Raw genomic sequence first — 18,624 nt, 5'->3', positions numbered from 1 at the left:
CTTGGAAGGCAGATGAGACAGCATTCCAAAACTGTCAAGTGCTCTTTCGAGAACGTAAAGTGGTTCAGCTGCTTTGGAAAACATTTTTCTGGTTCCCCAAAAAGTTGAACATAGAATTACCATACGACCTAGCAATCCTATTCCTACTTCCAGGTATAAACTCAAAAGGACTGAGAACTAGTACTGAAATGCATGCGCCCGCTTGTTTGTAGCAGCACTGTTCTGCTGAGTCGCTTCCGTCGGGTCCGACTCTGTGCGACCCCCACAGAGGGCAGCCCACCAGGCTCCCCCGTCCCTGGGATTCTCCAGCCAAGAACACCGGAGTGGGTTGCCATTTCCTTCTCCAATGCACGAAAGTGAAAAGTGAAAGGGAAGTCGCTCAGTCGTGTCCGATTCTTCGCGACCCCATGGACTGCACCCTTCCAGGCTCCTCCGCCCTTGGGATTTTCCAGGCAAGAGTCCTGGAGTGGGGTGGCATTGCCTTAGCAGCACTGTTCACAATAGTCAAAAGGCAGAAACAGCCTAAATGGCCATTGGCGGATAAACAAACAAATGGTGGTGTATCTGAACAGAGTACTTTTAGTTAGTCCTAAAAAGAAATACTGTGATCATACACGCTACTGCAAGAATGAACCTTGAAGGAATTATGCTGAGGGGAAGAAGCCGGTCAGAAAAGACCACATTTTATATGATTATATTTATATGAAATATCCTGAATGAGTAAATTCCCAGAAACAGAATGCAGACCAGTTTTTTTCCATGGACTGGGGGAATCAAATGCTTACTAAGTATGAAGGCTTCTTTTTTTTTTTTTCGCAGGGTGCAGCAGGTAGTAAAATATCCTGGAACCAGAGGTGGTGATTGTATAACATTCTGAATATAGTAAATGCCACTGATATGTTCAAGCTAAATTGGTTAATTTTATAAGAGTTTCACCTTGATAGAATAAAAATTAAAATAAGTTGCCAAATGCTTCAGAGAATTCTGAAAGGCTGAGGGCTTAAGACTAAGAAAAAGTTTCAGGCAACCAGCTTTTTTCTTTCCATGATCTTCAAGTGAGAGTAAATTTCAGCAAAATGTTGAGGGCAGGAGCCCCATCCTGGAGTATTAATATGTGAGTCTGTGATGGAATAGAGACGGTGAGGGAAGACTTTGACGGGAAGGGCAGTGATGAGGGAGTGAAGCTGCCCTACGAAAATCCGTTTCAACCTCGGGAGATGTGAGCATGTTTGAAGGCAGAGGGGAGGATTTGGAGAGGAGTAAACAACTGAAGGTGTAAAACAGGGAAGCGCGTGGTAAGACAGAAACTGAAAGGAGCGGGTTCAAGGGCACACGTGAAGGGTCAGAAAGAGAAGAGTTGTAGTTCTTCTGAGAGGGGAGGGAAAGATTGGAGGTGTGCAGAGGTGGAATAGGGAATCACAAAAGCTCAGGCTGGATGGCATAAACATCACAGCAGGAAGAAATGAAGGGCCAGCTGCAGAAAATAGCTGGTGGTGGGGTTGGGCCTAATGCTTAAGGTAAATGGAAGTCTTGGAGTGGTGCTCAAGTCATGAGCAATAAATTAAGTATGAAAACTCACAGAGTAGCAATAAAGGCAGGGACCTATAGAGGGGAAGCTGCTGCAGTTCCATGATCATGAATGTCTCACCAACCAGGTCGTTTCACACCATGCCATCCTGTTATCCAGAATATTTTTGGCTTATAGACAGGGCTAATTAATTGCCTAGTTAATTTTAGTACATCCTTGTAGGTACTTGAGTCCCTTTTGAATCTCAACTCTATCATCCAGTTAGGACCCCAGAGCTGTGAAAGTTACAAATTGAAAATCACGTCTTTATATCTGCGTCTCCGTCATTGGGATGAGCGCAATCAGTTAGGGCCATTGACTGCATGCAGAAGCCAGTTTTTAGGCTGACACAGATTATTTTTCAGGTCTTTTAGATGCAGCTATTCAATCTGAATCTACTAATATCCAGTGATAATATTCAGCTCATATTTCTCTATCTTGACAAAAAAGGATAAAATGTTTTGATAAATGCTTTTTGAACAGTCTGAGTACAAAGCATGGCTCTGAAATATTCCAGTTGTATAACCGTGGGCAAGTCACATATCTTTTCCATGTCTTACTCTATTCATCTGTAAAATGAAGATAATAGTACCTATTTCATAGGTTGCTGCAATGATTAAATGACTTAACGTAAGAAATACGCTTAGAGAGGTGCCTGGCACAGAATTTGAGCTAAATAAATGTTGGCTATGATCAGCATTATTAACATTAATATTCACTCCATCTCTGGCATTTGTTTAGTCATTCAGTAAGTATTTATTCAGTGCCTGGTATTATATTACGTGTTAGATTCATAGCAATGAACAATTCAGTCACAGTCCCTACCCTTATGGAAGCATATAATTTTACTTTACCTAGTAAACCAATGCTCAAATTGTAAGATTTATGTAGAATTTGAAATATATATAATATATATATATACATATACATATATATATATATATATACATATACATATATATATATATATATGAGACTTTCCAGGGTTTTTTGCATTTGTTTTTCTTCAATTCAGTTTCTGGGTGTTTTTTTCTTTTTTTTTTTTTTTTTTTTCTATGTAGAAAAAATTATTATCCAAAGACCTGAATGAAAGAGGAAATCACAGCAAAATCAGGCAAATAAGACTGATGGTCATGCTCTTAGGGGTAGGCTTTTCTAACAAGGTCCAAATTGAATAAGAGACAAGCAAAAAAGCAGTCAAGCCTCAATTATCTGCAATAACTGGGGTTTGTGAGGATGGACCATGAAAGGAAAAAGATAATGCATCCTGACTTGCTGTCTTAAATCTCATGGCAGAGGCTAAAAAAATAAATAAATAACTAAATAAAATAGTAGCATACAGGGGCATTTGGAATGAGAGTGATGATGGATAGGGGCGGTCTCTGGGAAAAGCCTAGTTATAGTTATTCAAACCATTCTTTGGGTCTCTCGGAAAACTACCATTGTTTATAGCTTTTTAACTTCAAAGGAAAGGAGTTGTAAAAAAATTGTTGTCAACAGAAGCCCAATTTGCTTGATATGATGAAGGGGTTGGTTGACAATGGACACCTTTTGTCAAAAGAATTTGTCACACAAAGATAGGAAATTGAAGGAACCGTTTTATTTCCATAAATGGCTGGGAGGCAGGAGAAACCATGTAGACAACAAGGGAAGAAGCCCCCTCTTGAACCTCAGGTTCAGTTTTCTCTTACGGGTGGAAGAGATAAGGAACAGTGAGGAAGACTCTATAACCTCCCCTTCTGAACTGGGAGAAGGTGGAGGGAAAGCACTGGGGTCAAGGAGTCAGAGCAATGTGCTCAGGTCACTGAGGGTTGCTTCTAATCCAGGAGGATGTTTTCGAACTGTTGTTTGAAAGACAGTCTCATGTTTTTGAACCCCCTGGCTTAAGTAGCCCTCTAATATTTGCATTTCTCTATCCCCTAGGAGGCTCTTTCTCCATTTAAAGATATCGCCAACTGCCTATGTTCACCAGTATTTGGAGACTGGCAATTTTAAGAGTGTTAAGAGGCCATCTTTGTTAGCATTTGAAATTTCTCTGCCCATGTGTAAGTCTACTGATAAATCAAATTTTGAAACTGTATATGGGGTATTATTTGAAGTACTCTTTTGATATTTTATCTTTCTTTGCATGATAGAGAAAGAAGAGCAAGTGTTACCAAAATCTATTCCCTGTAAAAAAAATTACTTTGATGACCACATACACACAGTATTTGCTTTTTGATTGTTGCTATTCCTTGCCTTATGAGAAAGAAGCAATTCAGCAAATAAACTTATCTGCCCTTGTTGTGTGCCCTACTAGAATGTAGGCACTCCTGTTGTTATGTTTTATTATCACTGTTTTATTTTTATGTAGCACCCCTAGGGGTCATGAACTAGAGGGTTTCTACTTCTGTTAATAGGAATAGACACAAGACAAAATAAGCCCTGAGGAGGTTGGGCCCTGGCCACAGGTTCAAAGCGCTTCCTGTCTGTCTGTGTGATAGCCTGAGACTAGACTTGGCTTCGTCTGAACAAGCATTTGAGTTGAGGATCAAACAGCCTCAAAGTGTGGCCCAGGGGAGTTGCCACCCTGGCATCCGCCACGGATCAATCCCAGCCCGCAGAAACCAACATGGGCGGAGAGAGGGTATGGTTGGCTAGAGCCAAAATGCTCTTCTTTGTTTTGTTTTGTTTTGTTTTTTTCCAGGTGCTCAGGATTTGCCCTTAAAAGTTTGGATGAAGACCATGTAATTTAATTAACCCATGTGCTTGGTTGAGGGAGACTGAATAAGTAATACATCCTTCAGTGTTCCTTTGATGCCAAGTTCTTTAAGAATTTAGACCAAAGACCTAAATGGAGACAATCCATGGTCTATATCAACGACAGTGTCCTCCTATCACTGAAAATGTTTGTTTTTTTTTCAATCAGAATTGAGAACCAGACTTCTACAGAGGAGCCTATGAGACATTTACATTTGAAAACCCTGTGCTATTTTCATGCAGTTTTATTTCCAAAAGTTTTATTCATAAGGAAAGTTTTTTTTAAAGTGTCATGACAACACAGGGATCCAACTACCAAAAATTTCCTTGGGATACTCAGTTAGTTTTACATGACTTTTAAAATTTCTAATCAGTTTGAAATTTGCCAACATCATTTCATCTCCAATAAGAGCAGCCATGCCAATTGGCAAAGACCACGATGATTAGGTATCTTCATGTGCCAGACAAGAGGGGAGTTTAAACAAGAGATTAACACCCCAATATTTATACTTAGAATTCACTTGTAGTTCATTTATGGTAATAATAAAAGATAGGAGGCTATAATCTGAGAGACTAGAAAATTTCTTTCTGATGATTCTACATTCCCTTTACTTGCAAAGCCCCAAGAAACTGTTGGAACGCTAGCTGTGGGGAGAACACTGGACCTAGGCAATCACTGTGAATTTGAAGCTGAGGTGCCTCCTAAATTGCTCTACCACCTGAGGATGACATCTTGACTTTGTTTCCTGACTCATAAAACAAGAATAACGCCATTGCTTCAAGACCTTGCTGTGAGGATCAAATCTATATAACATATATGAGATAAAGTTTTAAATTATAATTTAACAAGTATAAATCTAAGACATTCTCCCTTGACTCTAGGACCATAAAAATGAATGAGATAAGTTTGAAACAAAGGAACTCGGGGTCTAAGAGACATTTATGCTTGGAAACCTTGTGCTGGGAGCGGGGAGGTGGTTGGCAGCGTCAAGACGGCAGAGGAGGAAGGCATGGGGTTAGCGTATCTCTACAACTAGGCACCTACTAGGTGGGGGTGGGATCCCTGGACACCTAAGAGGATGGGAGGAACCCCTGTACGATCAGGTAGGACATGAGAGAGAAGGAGGGAGGGAAGAAAGGTGGAGGGGGGGTGGGACTGTACCCCAGAAAGGGTCTCGGGGAGGACAGAGGTCCACACGCTTGAAGGGCCCCCTCAAGGCATGGGGACTGGGGGGAATGCGAGGGATGTTTGGAGGATGGGGGGTTGGAGGAGTTTTTGCTCAGTTGTACATTCATTTTTTTATTTTCTAGCCATGTTTTAATTTTCCTATGTCATTTCATAGTCTTTACAGTAGAATAGAAAAGCATCAGTTCTGTTGCAGATGTCAGCATTACTAAATTAGCAGGGACTATGTAGAATCAGAAGGCCCAGACCCAGTTCCCAGTTCTGCCACTTGCTGACAGATAAGGACATTGGCTAAATTAATCAGCATCTCTGAGCCTGGGCTACTTCTGTATCTGCAAACAAGGAACCAGATCATCAATGGCACAGGCTGGCTATGAAGATCAGAAGAAGAGGCACTTGTGAGAACATCTAAGACAATGTCCTGACATGTGGTAGGCCCCTAGGGAGTGTCCCCTTCCATTTCTCTTTCAAAATATATAAATATTTCAGCAGAATTCCATGGCAGCCCTGTCTCACTGATAGCGCTTAAAACCCAGCTAATCTACATTGAGATGTGCTATAATTGTAAAATACATATTGCATTTCAAAGATACAGTGTAAAAAGAATGTAAAAGAATTATTAATAATATTCAAGCCATTACTTATTGAAATACTATAAATTATAATATGTAATGGGTTTTATATAGGTTACAATAAATTTATATATATATAATACATATATACACACACTTCAAAGGTGTATCTATATAGATATGGAGAGTATCTATCTCTGTCTATATGTATACATATATATGTATATATGTTATATGTAGAGAGCTAGAGATATATCTACATGTGTGTATATATACGTAGAAAGAGAAATAAAGATATACTGTAGCTATGGAGGGTATCTGTATACATATACAGATACAGATATATAGAGATATATCTATATAGAGACTATCTATATCTACATTTATGAAATTTAACCTAATATATATATTTGGTGTGTGTATGCGTGTGTATTCCACTGGACCACACTGCTGTGCAACATAAAATCTTGAGTCTTCACAAACCAATGAAGCTACTTTTCGTTATCTAGACTTTCTATGGGATCAGTTATTTCTCCCCAAGCATTTCAATTAAAATTAATCTTCAGAATATAGTTTTCTTAGATTCTGATCCACAAAGCAATCTGTTATCTACTTAAATTAATGAATCGAAGGATGTCTTTTATCTATATTTGAATAGTATCCTGGAGCTAAGAATCATAAACATAACAATTCAGTCGTGTGTCAAAATGTAACAGCCTAATACCCTATTCTAGGCCCAATTCTTGGATCTGTACCATAATTTTTGAGCTATATATTTTCCCCAATTTGGGTGACAGTTAAATGGATACTAATTTTCCTTAATAGTAGCTGGGGAGGCGTTTGCCTTGAACAGTGGTACTTTGCAGGTTTTTGAAGTTATCACACTTGTTAAATCAGAGCATATTAAGTATCTACAATGCTAACTCCTCATTTCTTTATGGCCACAGTAAATGCACAGATTGGTTCTTCACCATGGTGGTTATAAAACATACTTCATGGGAGCAAGGTCGATACCACTGTCCAGCTCAACAGACTCCAAGCCCTTGCCAGTCGGTGTGATAATATGTCAGTGTGATAACATCTGGAGAGAAGACTATTACTTTTACCATAAGTTAGTCACTCTCGTTCTCAGAGATGCTTTAAACTAATGAAGTCAAGTTGCATGGATGCAGTGTGACAGGTACTTTAGAGGTTACATGGTATCATAGCCAAAATGGAGAAGATTCAGATGGTTGGCTCAGGGACGATAAAAACTAGAGTTTATCTCAGTAACAAAGGTGCAAAATCTATTTGTTTAGAAAGTGTGAGATTAGGAAAATGGAAAAAATATGAATCAGTGACAGCAACTCACTGGGCAACTCAGTTAAGAATAAACAGTTTGTGATTAAGAACCCTCTGCTAGCACTGGGTTAGGCACCGTATATATTGTTATACGTTCACATACCCCATTAAGCATCTACAAGGCCAAGGCATCACTGTATGAATGAGAAAACCAAAACCCAAAGGAGCTAGGTGACTTTTCAGTGTCACATGTCTGGTAAGTAATATGTGTGTGATTAAATCCCAATTTGGAGTCATTCCAGGTCCCTGTTAATATCATCCGCAACAATTCAGCTAAATGTTGCAGAGCGCGTGCATAGGCAGAACAGACAGGCACTCAGCCACTGCTTCTGAGCCTCTGGACTCACCATTCTAAGAGGTACTTTTCAAATGGAACCCTAAGATTCTGCAAAGCAGTGGGTTTAAAAGGTGCAATCCCCCTGAGGGTCAAGATACATAATTAACAGCAATATTAACACTGGCTTATGATCAGTTGATGACATAATTTGTCATTTTAAACACTAAAAATAAAAACAACTCTTTCTCCCAAGTTGTTCCTTCCTCTAATTGCTCCTTTAATTTTCCATTTTCTTGGAACTACTTCATCATAATTCTTGGAACTGGATTAGGAGCCAAACTTGTGTCTTTTAAATTGCATGTTTATAGTGGTAATGATTAAACATGGTAAACAAGCCTTGAATCTTGCCTTTTCAATTTCTGTCATAACTTTCTGTTTATCTTATTTTTAAAATGGGTTTTTTAAGTGACCACAAAAAGGGGGAAATAATTTTTTTCCTGCATTTAATTTAAGCAACTTAAGAGACCAGTTTTCCTTTACTGAAGATACCAAGCACTGACTTCCAGTTAAGAAGTCTAACTTGTTTAATTAACTTCTACATACTGCCAAGTCTTTTGATGTTTGTTAAGTGAACCCACAGGAATAAAGAATCCTCTCTTGAAAGTTTAGTCAGTGTTTCACTTAGAGTGGGTAGCTGAGGAGTGGGAGTGGTGAAGATTTAAGGTCATTTATCATCTTGAATTCTCTAGGTTGTAGAAGTGATAGCACTTGGTCACGCTGGAACGGGGGAAGGAATGGGTTTTCTGATTTTGCTTGGCTCACTCATTGTGCGTGCATTACAGTCTGACTCTGATGATACGATGAGGAGGAATAACAGGTTTTTTCATGGCACTTTCTTTGTGCTTGGCGCTGTTCTAAATACTTTGCATATACTTATTCAATTAATCCTCGTGATGGTTCTATGAAGTTGATACTATTATAAGCCCGTTCTACAGCTGAGGGACCAGGAGCAGAGGTGCAAGCCTGGCACTGGGAACCGTGACAAGGCTTCCAGCTCCAGGGCAGTGCTCCCAGCCTCCCCGTGTGGAAGCCAGGGCCCTGAGTTCAGCAGCTCGGGAGTGATGTGAAAATGAACACAGATAAATGAGACGGTTAGAGTTTAATGCTATGATGGGGGAGAGGCAGGCAGGGCTCTCTGAAGAGCATGGAGGAAAAGTCACTTTACTAGCTGGGGGGATGGAGAGGTGTCCCTGAAGAAGGGAAATCTCGGCAGGTTCAGAAGTTTCAGAAGAGTTAGTCCTGCCGATTGGTACTGGGCATGCAGCAGGCGGGGCCATGGCTAGCAGGCCATAACCTGGGCAGAGGAGTGGCCAGCATGACCTGGAGGAAGAGCTTGGCCAGCTCAAGAAACCACACGTGCTTCGGTATTGGGAGGTGAGGGCAGATTTCAACGCAGGGAATGGTATGAAGGGAGGGACTCAATCTACTCAAGTGTTTATTCAGAGGGTATTTACTGAACACCAACTACTGCCCACACTGTGCCGGGTGCCGAGGACAGATCAGTGGACCCTCCAGGAAGGAAGGAAAGAAGGGAGTGGGGGCGTGGGCAGGGAGGTAGAAGGGAAAGAGACTAAACTTCTGCCTTCAGCGAGCTTGCAGTTTCTCAGAGAGCCAGACTTAAAATACTTAAACAAGGAAGCACACGTTTAGTTAGCAATGGAGAAGATGGCCAGGAAGGAAGAGAACGTGCTAGAAATGAGGCTAGCAGAGGAGACCTTCCTTTGGTACCAGGGAGTGCTCTTAGAGGAAGTAACATTTCAGCAGGTCAAGCCACTTAAAAATGAGAAGGAATCTGACCTGCATGAAGGCTGTAGAGGTCAGGCTAGACTGTAAAGGACATTTTTCACACATATACAAAGACTTCAGAATTCATCCCATAGGCCAGATACCCTGATGGGAAGTAAGAGCCCATTAAGCAGAAGAGTAATCTGGTTAGATTTGCATTGATACTCCAGGCTAGGGGCAGGCAAGCCTGATCCAAGGCTGTAGTCTGTGGCCCCCACAACTCTACCATCTGTTACAAGCATGCTTCCTGCTTTGCTCACGAGACCCAGCTGTCTGGGTCACAGAAATCTAAATTCTACAGAGGCCTAGAGCGTGAAACTCATTTTTTAAGATGAAGTCAGTAGGTACAGTCTCTTTAGCTCCCAAACTTAATTCAAAATAAATTCCTACAAGCACTGTGAAGTTTCCCAGCCTGACTTTATTGAGTTTTTAATTGATGTCAGAACTCAGTGCCATAATCTACAGTTGTGGAAGCTACAAACTCCTAAATTAGAAATACATAAATAAATAAGTGGCATTTTCCCCCCAGACTTGAAACGTGTAAATGAGGTCGATGAGTCCCATTTCCACAGCCGGTAAAGACAACTCCATCCAAGATGGAAAAGGAATGAAACACGCAGTTTTTCTATGTAAACCTTTGGAGCTCTATGTTCAAGGTAAAAATGACGAACTATTTAATAAGTAAGTAAATGGAAGCAAACACTCTGCTGTCTTCCTGTTCACCACTGCTAGGCAGCAAGCAATAGCGGATTCAGTGCGGACAAGCTACAGTTCCATCCAGAAGTACTCTTGTGAGTCAAGTTCATGGTCACATTCCATGGGCTAGGAAACACCTTTGTGCACATATGGCTATCTCAGCCCCTTCCTTAACCGTCCCCCTTGGCTGTTAAAATGAAACTGCTCCTTCACCCACACAGATCTAAGTTGATCTTACACAGGTCAGGCAGCCACCAGCTTCTGGGCAATCCATTAACAATGTAGCAATAGGTTGAGCATCTATAACTAAACCACAGTTAACAATCAGACTTCACAGATTTGGGCTATAGGCTTTCCTGTGAAACAGGATCACAGGAAGCAGGTAAGATGAGACAGGCACATTCTTACATTCTTTCATTGACGAATCATTGGGCTCCAGTTACTGCAGCTGAATTGGGCTTCAGTGGGGTTGCGTTTGTCTTAGAGAACCCGTCCTTCCCTGACACAGTGATGTGAAGCCAGCTGCTGTGACGTCCCTCCTGTCTCGGTCGTGCTGGGTGCCCCCCTGCCCTTATTTCTCTCTTTGGCCTCACTTTCTCCTTCCACCCCTAATCTCTGGTCTCTGTGTCATGGCCTCAGCAAGGACGTTTTGTCCACAAATTCCTTATCCTTTCTCAAGAGGTTCTAAAATAGTGCCACTGATGGGACACGTCACCTGCTGTCTGGTGCTGTGCCCAATGGAGCACTCCTGCAATTGAGACTCCATTCTTATTTACCCCTGCTTCACAGATGAGAATGTGGAAGTTCAGGGAGGTGAGTGGCTTGCCCCAAGTCCTGTAAACATAAGTGATGGAGCAGAAATTTGAACCCACTTAAGTTTGACCCCAAAGTTAAAGCCTTACTACTATGCTACTTTCCCCCCAGGTGTTTACCTGGAGATCCAACCCTGCCCCTATCCAGATGTCCCCAGGAGCTGCCAACTCAAACACATCCAAGCTGGACTATTCACCTTTCCCAAGCACTCCTCCCCTGACTGGTGCAATCCAGCTCCATCCTCCTAGGTTAGACAACTGGACTCACTGGGATGCTGGCTCTTGGCTCTGTTTTCCTTCAAACCACATCTTTCTTTGATGGTCTTCCCCTCATTGCTACTATACTGCTCTAACTCATGCCCTCATCTTTGGACCCATGGGAAGCCACCCAGGTGGCAGTTTGCTGGCGAGCAAAGTGGCAGAAGGAGAATGGATGGCGAGGCCAGAGTCTCAATCTTGTTTCTGCCAACTGCAAGCAAGGGGATACTGGCCAAGTTCTCACATCTGTGGGAAGGGGGTACCATTAGCAGCCTCTCAGGGAGGTAGGGAGGGTTAGAAATAGCACATTAAAGCAGACCCTGGGACACACACACTCACGAGAGTCCCACTAAGCAGTACAAACTCTCACTCATCTCTTTGTGCCTCAGTTACCCCAGTCTGTAAAATGAGGCCAGTAGCATGGGCCTCCAAGGTGGTGCGGGGATTAGACGAATCAGCATGTGTGGCCCATGAGGGCAGCAGGCAGCGTGCAGTGAGCCCCAAGCAGGCACTGGCTGTCCTCACCAGCCCTCCCCCCTTCTCTAAAGGCACGGAGCAGCCGTCACCATCGCCTCCCTGTTGGCACTTACTAACATACATGGTCCCTTTCTCTCCCCAGGCAGGAGCTGGGCTGACTCTTGAACCCACTGCTTTCCTTCTCTAGCTGGCCTGCTGCACCACACACAGTAGGGCTTCAAAAATCCTAACTGGGTATCTATTAAGGACTGTGCTTTCCTTAGAGGGATTCTCTGGCTATTTTATTTTCCTAGCCTTTTCTCTTTTGTTTTTCTTTTTTTTTTTAACCTTTATATTATGGACATATCTGGGCAACTTCACAAGGCTGATTTTCAAATCTCATAAAATTACTGAAGGTGGGAGATAAATGCCTATTCTGCTGGAGTTGGTAAACTGAATGGCACATCAGCCTCCCCCGTACTTTACAAGAAGCAAACAATAGCCACCAAGCTTTGTGGACAGTGTGTTCAGACAGAGATGAATAGGAGACGGCCAGGGCTCTGAGGGGCTGGGCTTCTAGAGGGGCTGGGCTTCTAGAGGGGCTCTTTCTGGGGCTCAAGTGACCAGCTCTTCATGGCTGAGTCTCTTGGTAATAGTGCCAGGACTCCAAGCCCAGCAAGGTGAAGTTTTGTCCCAGGGAATGTCTCAAATCCCGTCTGTTCGGCTTGGAGCTAAACGTGACACTGTCTTTTCTAGATTTAGAGATGAGCTGTCAATCACAATGAACACTGATCTAACTTCATTCTATCCCGCATGCAAAACCCCCGTCTGTGAATCTCTGTACCATTTACTTGTTCCTAAGAAGCATTTCGTACTGCACATCCTGGCAGCTGTGTTGCTAGGCATGTGGAAGTCATTTACATCATGAGTTAGTGAGCTGCTGTGAAAATAACCACGGTCAAGTGAGAGATAAACTCTCTTTCGTGGTGCCAGTGGGTTTCCACACTGGGATGTATTCACCAAGATCCTGTTTTGTTTTGAGAACATCAGTGGCACACTGCGGATTCATGTTTAGCTTTCTACCTATGCTTAACTCACAGATTGACAGATATGAAGAGGTATTATGGAGTTTTTCAAGTCCAGGGACAGCAAATATACTCCAGCCCTAGAAACATCTCTAAGTGATCAATGGATAGTAGCTTTCAGAAGCACTGTCTTGGGAGTGATACTCGGGTCAAGCAGGGTGTCTGCAACGTATACTGTGGTGGAGTAGGGCAGCCCATGTGCCACTTACTTGCCGTTGCAGACTGTTTAACCCCTCTCATCTGCAGGTAAGGAAGTTACGTGACTCTTTCAAGATCACACAGACAGCGTTGGCAGGAGAGCAGCACTCACGACGCCATTTGTACTGTCTCTGCTCCCCAGCTGTGGGATTGGTGTTCACTCCACCACCGAACACAACGAACAGATGAAGCAGGGTTACTGGGAGTGTGACAGATGGAGAAAAGCAGTGGGAACCACAGGCTTTGATAGAGTGGGTAGGAGCAGGCCAGCAGCAGGTAGGAGAAAGGCTAGTCCAGTCACACCAAGCTGGGGACACACCATTATTATTGAAATTATTTTGCCAGAGTCTTGCTGTGCGTCTTCCCTTTCTGTAATTGAGAAAGCCGCAGAGTCTCTGAGCTCCTGGTGACGGAGAAGTAAGTAAATTTACAGTACCAAATGTCCCTGGATGGCACAATCAGGAAGCCTGAAGAGCAGTTTGTGGCATTCCTACAGTCACATGTGTGCAGGGGCAGAGATCTTCATACAGGTGCGTGTAGAAGGGAACGGACACCAGTGTGTGGCAAAGGAGCAGCCTCACATACAACTCTAGTGTGCGACTGTGGTTCTCACCTGCATATCCTCCGTTTCCCTTTCTTAGATGACAGCATCCTAATTTGAGTAACTAACTCTTTCACTCTCAGTCCGTATATTTTAGGTGGGGCTGAACTCATCCTGATCTCAGGACAAGGCATGTGCCTCAGGCTTAGCCAACTAGAGCACCAGGATCCAATTGTCATAGAAACTGAATCAGGGATGGGAGCATGCTCTGAGGAGAGCCAGCAAGACTTGATTTCAAGCTTGGGGTGGCAGTATAGGAAGAGATGCTCTTTGAGATGACTTCAGACTGGGAAGATGACGTGAAGCTGCTGAGACCACACCAGGAAGCAGGAAGGGCTGTGACTGTCTACAGGCGAAGTCAGTGGAAGAAGAGTGGAATCACAAATGGAGAAGGACCAAAGCTAAAGCCATCATTTGGGCATGGATGCAGAGCCATGCTAGCAGGCAAAGCTATCTCTGAGGTCTCTGTCACACGACCCAATCAGTTCCCCTAGCCACGCTGTGTTTTTTTTTTTTTTTTCCTTTTTGACTTAGGTTTCTATCATTTGCAAACAACAAAAAGACTCTTGACCAATAATAAGCCAAAGACCCATTTTCCACATAAGACACACAAATCGCAGTGTTCCTCCTTGGACCAACTTATCCTAAGTGGTTACATTACCTGTAAGGAGCCCTGGATGTCTTTCCCTCCAACAATTATGAGTTCTGCCATGTCTTCTGCATGGGGAGTCCGGGCATGGACGAACAGAGTCTTGCCCACCGCAGTTATGTTTCTCAGGGCAACTAAGCTGCCGTCGTTGTTCACCTTGAAGTATGGGCTTGAGACCTCATAGTGCAGCTTGTCATTTCCCTTGCAGTCACTGAAGGTCACTGGCCAAAACAAAACAAATGAACAGAAACAGAAGGAGTGTGAGCAGGCTGGGAAGTTTAATGCTGGAGCTGTCTTTGACCATTAAGTACGACTCACCACTCTGCACCCAGACCCACGAGTGCTGCCCCTCACCCACTGCATCCTCTTGTGGCCTCCTGGCTTTGGCTAGGCAAAGGACTCCGCTCAGTGAAGCCTTCCTAATCACCCCCCCTGTCCCAGGCAGGTGCTAAGCCTTTCAGTGCACAAAGAGAGCCTCTTCCCTGCTTCCACACTGGGGGCAGAGGATACTGCGGACAAGGCTGGGAACTGAGACGGAGGCCCCTTGTCACCCCTCATCTAGGCTGATCCTTGTCACCTCTCATCTAGGCTGAGCCCAGCAGTGGAGACAGGTAGGAAATGAAGGACTCAGCCACGGCCTCGCCTTAGTTCCCCAGGCTCTATGCACAGCCAATCGTGACAGCATTTCACCTCCTGTGCTCAACTTTCACTTAGCTCCTTGGTGAAGTCAGGGGTGGTGCCTTTTCTTCCCTCAGAATCCCTATAAAGCTTTGCATAGCTGCTAAGTATGGTTGGGATCTGTGTGTGAGTGCTGAATGAAGTTTTGGCAAAGAACAGTTACGACTCAGTGTTTATTGAGTGGCATCTGAGTGCCAGGCTCTGTCATAAGGCCAGTACATTCAGTCTCTCCTTTCGGCCTCACAACCACTCTAAGTTACAGCAGCATTTCCCAGGTTTATTTTTATTATCTCCCCCCAGCCCAGAAGTGTTTTTGGAGACTGTTACCTAATTGTCAGCCCTCTCATGCGTTGCCAGCGTCATAGCCCTATCTGTTTACTGACTGCATGGATATCTATTCTACACGCACACACAAAGGACAATTGTTTATCTTTCTCCCAAGAACCCGTGTCACCCCTTTGGTGACACAGAGCCCCGCTGAGAATGCACAGTCTACACACATTATTTCCATACTATGAGAGGAAAGAACTGAGCCTTGGAGAGACTGACTAACATGCTCAAGACCACACACCCAGGAAAGGCAGACACCTGTTCTCAGGCTGATCAGTCTAGATCTACAGTTCAAGCTCTCAGCACATCCACTTCCCAGAAACAGGTTAACGAGAGGGAAAAGAGCTGCTGCCCAATCCTGACCCCCTCAGGACTCTCACCAACCCCTCCAGGTCATCAGAGGTACCAGGTGAGGACATCCTGAGAGACAGACCTGCATTTAGGACCTGGCGCATAGTAGGCCCTCAATATATCCTTGCTCTCTTCCTGACTTATGGTATCAAGTAACTAGGGTTGCATGATTGGGTCTTGTATATTTTAGACACCTTTTACCAGTCCAGAAATGAGTGCTTTAGACTGGGGGCATTTTTCAAGGCTATGAGAATAGTTTAGAGAATTAAAAAAAAAAAAAGAAAAAAGCAATACCTGCCCCAACTCCCAACCGAGGTTCTGACAGAGGAGGACTGGGGTCCAGGCACTGGTATCTCTTTAAGATTTCCCAGATGAACCTAATGCAGCCAGGGTCAAGCACTGGGACCTTGGACAATGGACTGCTTGTCAAGATGCCAGGTTTCCACATTTCCCAGTGATTCCTGGCATGGAGCAAGGGTTGGGGACCTAGCATGCCAGGAACTGTTATTCCCATGCCCTGTGAAGCAGCAGTTTTAAGAGTAGGTGTCTAAGCCCCTTTCCAGTCCTGGCTCATTTGTAGCGGCCCTGAGATCATGGGCAAATGACTTGTCCCTTGAACCTCAATGTCTTCATCTACAAAGTGGAACTGTTACAGGGAAAAGCCAATTATGGCTCCATTTCTTTTACTTTAACCTTTGCTTCTTGTTGCTTTCGTTCACTAAAAGGATACTGTCCATACATAATGGCCTGCCATGGGGAACCCTGCCCCTCTGCCTGAGTGTTAAGCCAAAATGCTTCTGTGCAGGACCTTGTCTACCTGTGGATGGCTATAGGAAGGAAGAAATTAGCACATCCCCTCCCAAGGCTTGCCATTCCAGGAGGTATGTGCAAGATATATGCCTTTTTAGTTTGCTTTCTCAGCCCCCCAACCCCCCATTCTAGAGAAGAACCTGGCATCCAGACCCAGACAAGATGGTTTTATTTTGAGACATTAGTCTGTCATCTTTGTCTGCAGGCTTTCTGAATAAAGTTGTATTTTTTGCCAGAACACTCTGTCTGTAGACTTACTGACCTGTCATGTGGTGAGTAGAGTGAACTTGGACTCAGCAACAGAACAATAACAGTACCTCCCCTCGTAGGTACTACAGTTCTTATGATAAGCATTAAACAAGATAATAATACTTAATTCAGACAGACCCTGGTACTATTACTGAAACACAAATTTGTGTGCCTGACAATACCATACCTTGGTATCGGCCTTGGTATTGTGAGGCTGAACAATACCAAAATATCAGTGTGGAATAGAGAAAGGTTTCCTGCAGGGCTGTGCAAGGAAACAGGTGGGTCATGCCTTAAAAACCCCAAACTGCCCCAGAGCTCTCCGCAAAGCCCTTTTATAGGAAAGGTGAGGAAGGGGTGTGGGTAATTGTTGCAAACTTCTTGGTGTCAGATCCTTTGTTCTTGAACCGTAAGGTCACAGTCAGGTAATAACATTCCTCTAAACTCCCACCAAACAAATGCTATTCTCTGTTCTGATAAGTCTGGGCCAGGTCCCTCAGCACAACTTTCACCCTCGGAGGTCCAGGCCTGGCTGAGAGGAGGGGGTCCTTGCAGGCACTGGTTACCCTGCCCCAGAGTGTTTGCCCAGCACCCAGGCTGAGTCTTCCTGACAGCGCCCAGGCCTGGCTGAAGAGGCAGGTCTCCACTGGCAGCTCCCTCAGGGCCAGGTCCCCAGACCTGCAGAGCCACCACTGCTGAGGGAGCCAGGTGCCCAGGCCCCAGCTGGCCTCAAGCTCCTCAGGCTGCCCAGTGGGGGCTGGTCTCAGAGATGGCTGCTGCCATTAGGTCACTGAGGCGGGAATGGGGGAGAGGGTGATCGCCGCCTCAAGGCCTGGACCGGCCAGTGGGCGGCCTTGGTGAGGGCTCTGGAGCTCCACAGCACACAGCCCCCAACTTGTTCCCTGAGCCCCCAACTCACCCACTGCGCCAGGCCAGGTCTGCCTCTTACCTCGCTCTCCATCTGAGGATCACCACTCGGAGGACTGTTGGCTCATGTCCTACTAATGGCCGCTGGTACACGGTTATTCAGGGGGAGGAGCCCACTGTGGTGCCGACCAATGGCTGAGTGACTGTCTAATGGTCTGGTGGTAACCGTTTTCTGGGAAAGGGCTGGGGGTTATGGCAGGCAGCTCCGGCCACGAGAGTGCTAGCGGTTGCAGCCGGTGGCAGTGCTCTATTACAATGCTCCATGAACAAGAATTACCATCATCAATTCTCCTGTGATCCTGGGCATTGAAGGAGTTCTCTTTCCTTTTCTACACAACTTCCTTCTTCCAGCTGTTTTCTGACTGCCTCTTGGGTCCTTCTGCCTCTGTCCAGTCAGGTACTGGTGCTCTGGCCCAGGTGGTTACCATGGAGATCGTTACTACAGATATTTCTGCTGAGGCTAAAGCAATGAGGCAGATGATTCTGGTCCAGCCTTGCCCATCTTTGAATCCTCCCACTTTTCTTGGCAAAGCTCTACCTATCTCACTTGAGAGATCATGAAGGGAAAACAACTTCAAAGGAGTAAAATTACAGTGTTTGCCCACAGCGGACTCCACAAAGTTGTCTAAGGTATTCTTTTTTCCTAAAAGAACGGGACTCTGCTGAAATTTTTACATTCGTGATTGCAAAGAATCCTTACATTATCTATCTGCGGTGAATACTTTCTTTTCCCTCTGGAAGCTGAGACTTAGAGAGTCTGAATGAGGTTAAGGCCAGTTAGTCTAGGTCATCTGCCTAAGTGAATGTGTTACTTCCTTCAATCACTCAGCTTCCAGATTCACAATCTAGTCATGCTTTCATACCTGATCTGTTATTCCCTTAATATTTTTCTTTTAATTGACTCACATTTTTACTTATACAATTATTTAAAGATAATCTTTATAGTACACGATGAATCTGCCAAACATATTTTTCTAAAAATTTAAGGAGGCTAACA

The 18,624-nt window shown here is 44.2% G+C and overlaps 1 protein-coding gene across 2 annotated transcripts in view; it reads right to left on the bottom strand.

The window, feature by feature from the left end:
• Positions 1-18,624, bottom strand: part of CDH13 (cadherin 13) — a 1,049,904-nt gene that overhangs the window by 655,891 nt on the left and 375,389 nt on the right. For both annotated transcript variants that reach the window (XM_013970937.2, XM_005691833.2), the window contains exon 3: positions 14,295-14,503. In XM_013970937.2, the coding sequence (XP_013826391.2) occupies positions 14,295-14,503 (209 nt within the window). The remainder of the gene's footprint in view (positions 1-14,294; positions 14,504-18,624) is intronic.

This window comes from Capra hircus, chromosome 18, assembly GCF_001704415.2.
Source record: "Capra hircus breed San Clemente chromosome 18, ASM170441v1, whole genome shotgun sequence".
In the NCBI taxonomy this organism is placed as follows: Eukaryota; Metazoa; Chordata; class Mammalia; order Artiodactyla; family Bovidae; genus Capra; species Capra hircus.
This window is presented reverse-complemented; position numbering and strand designations above follow the sequence as displayed.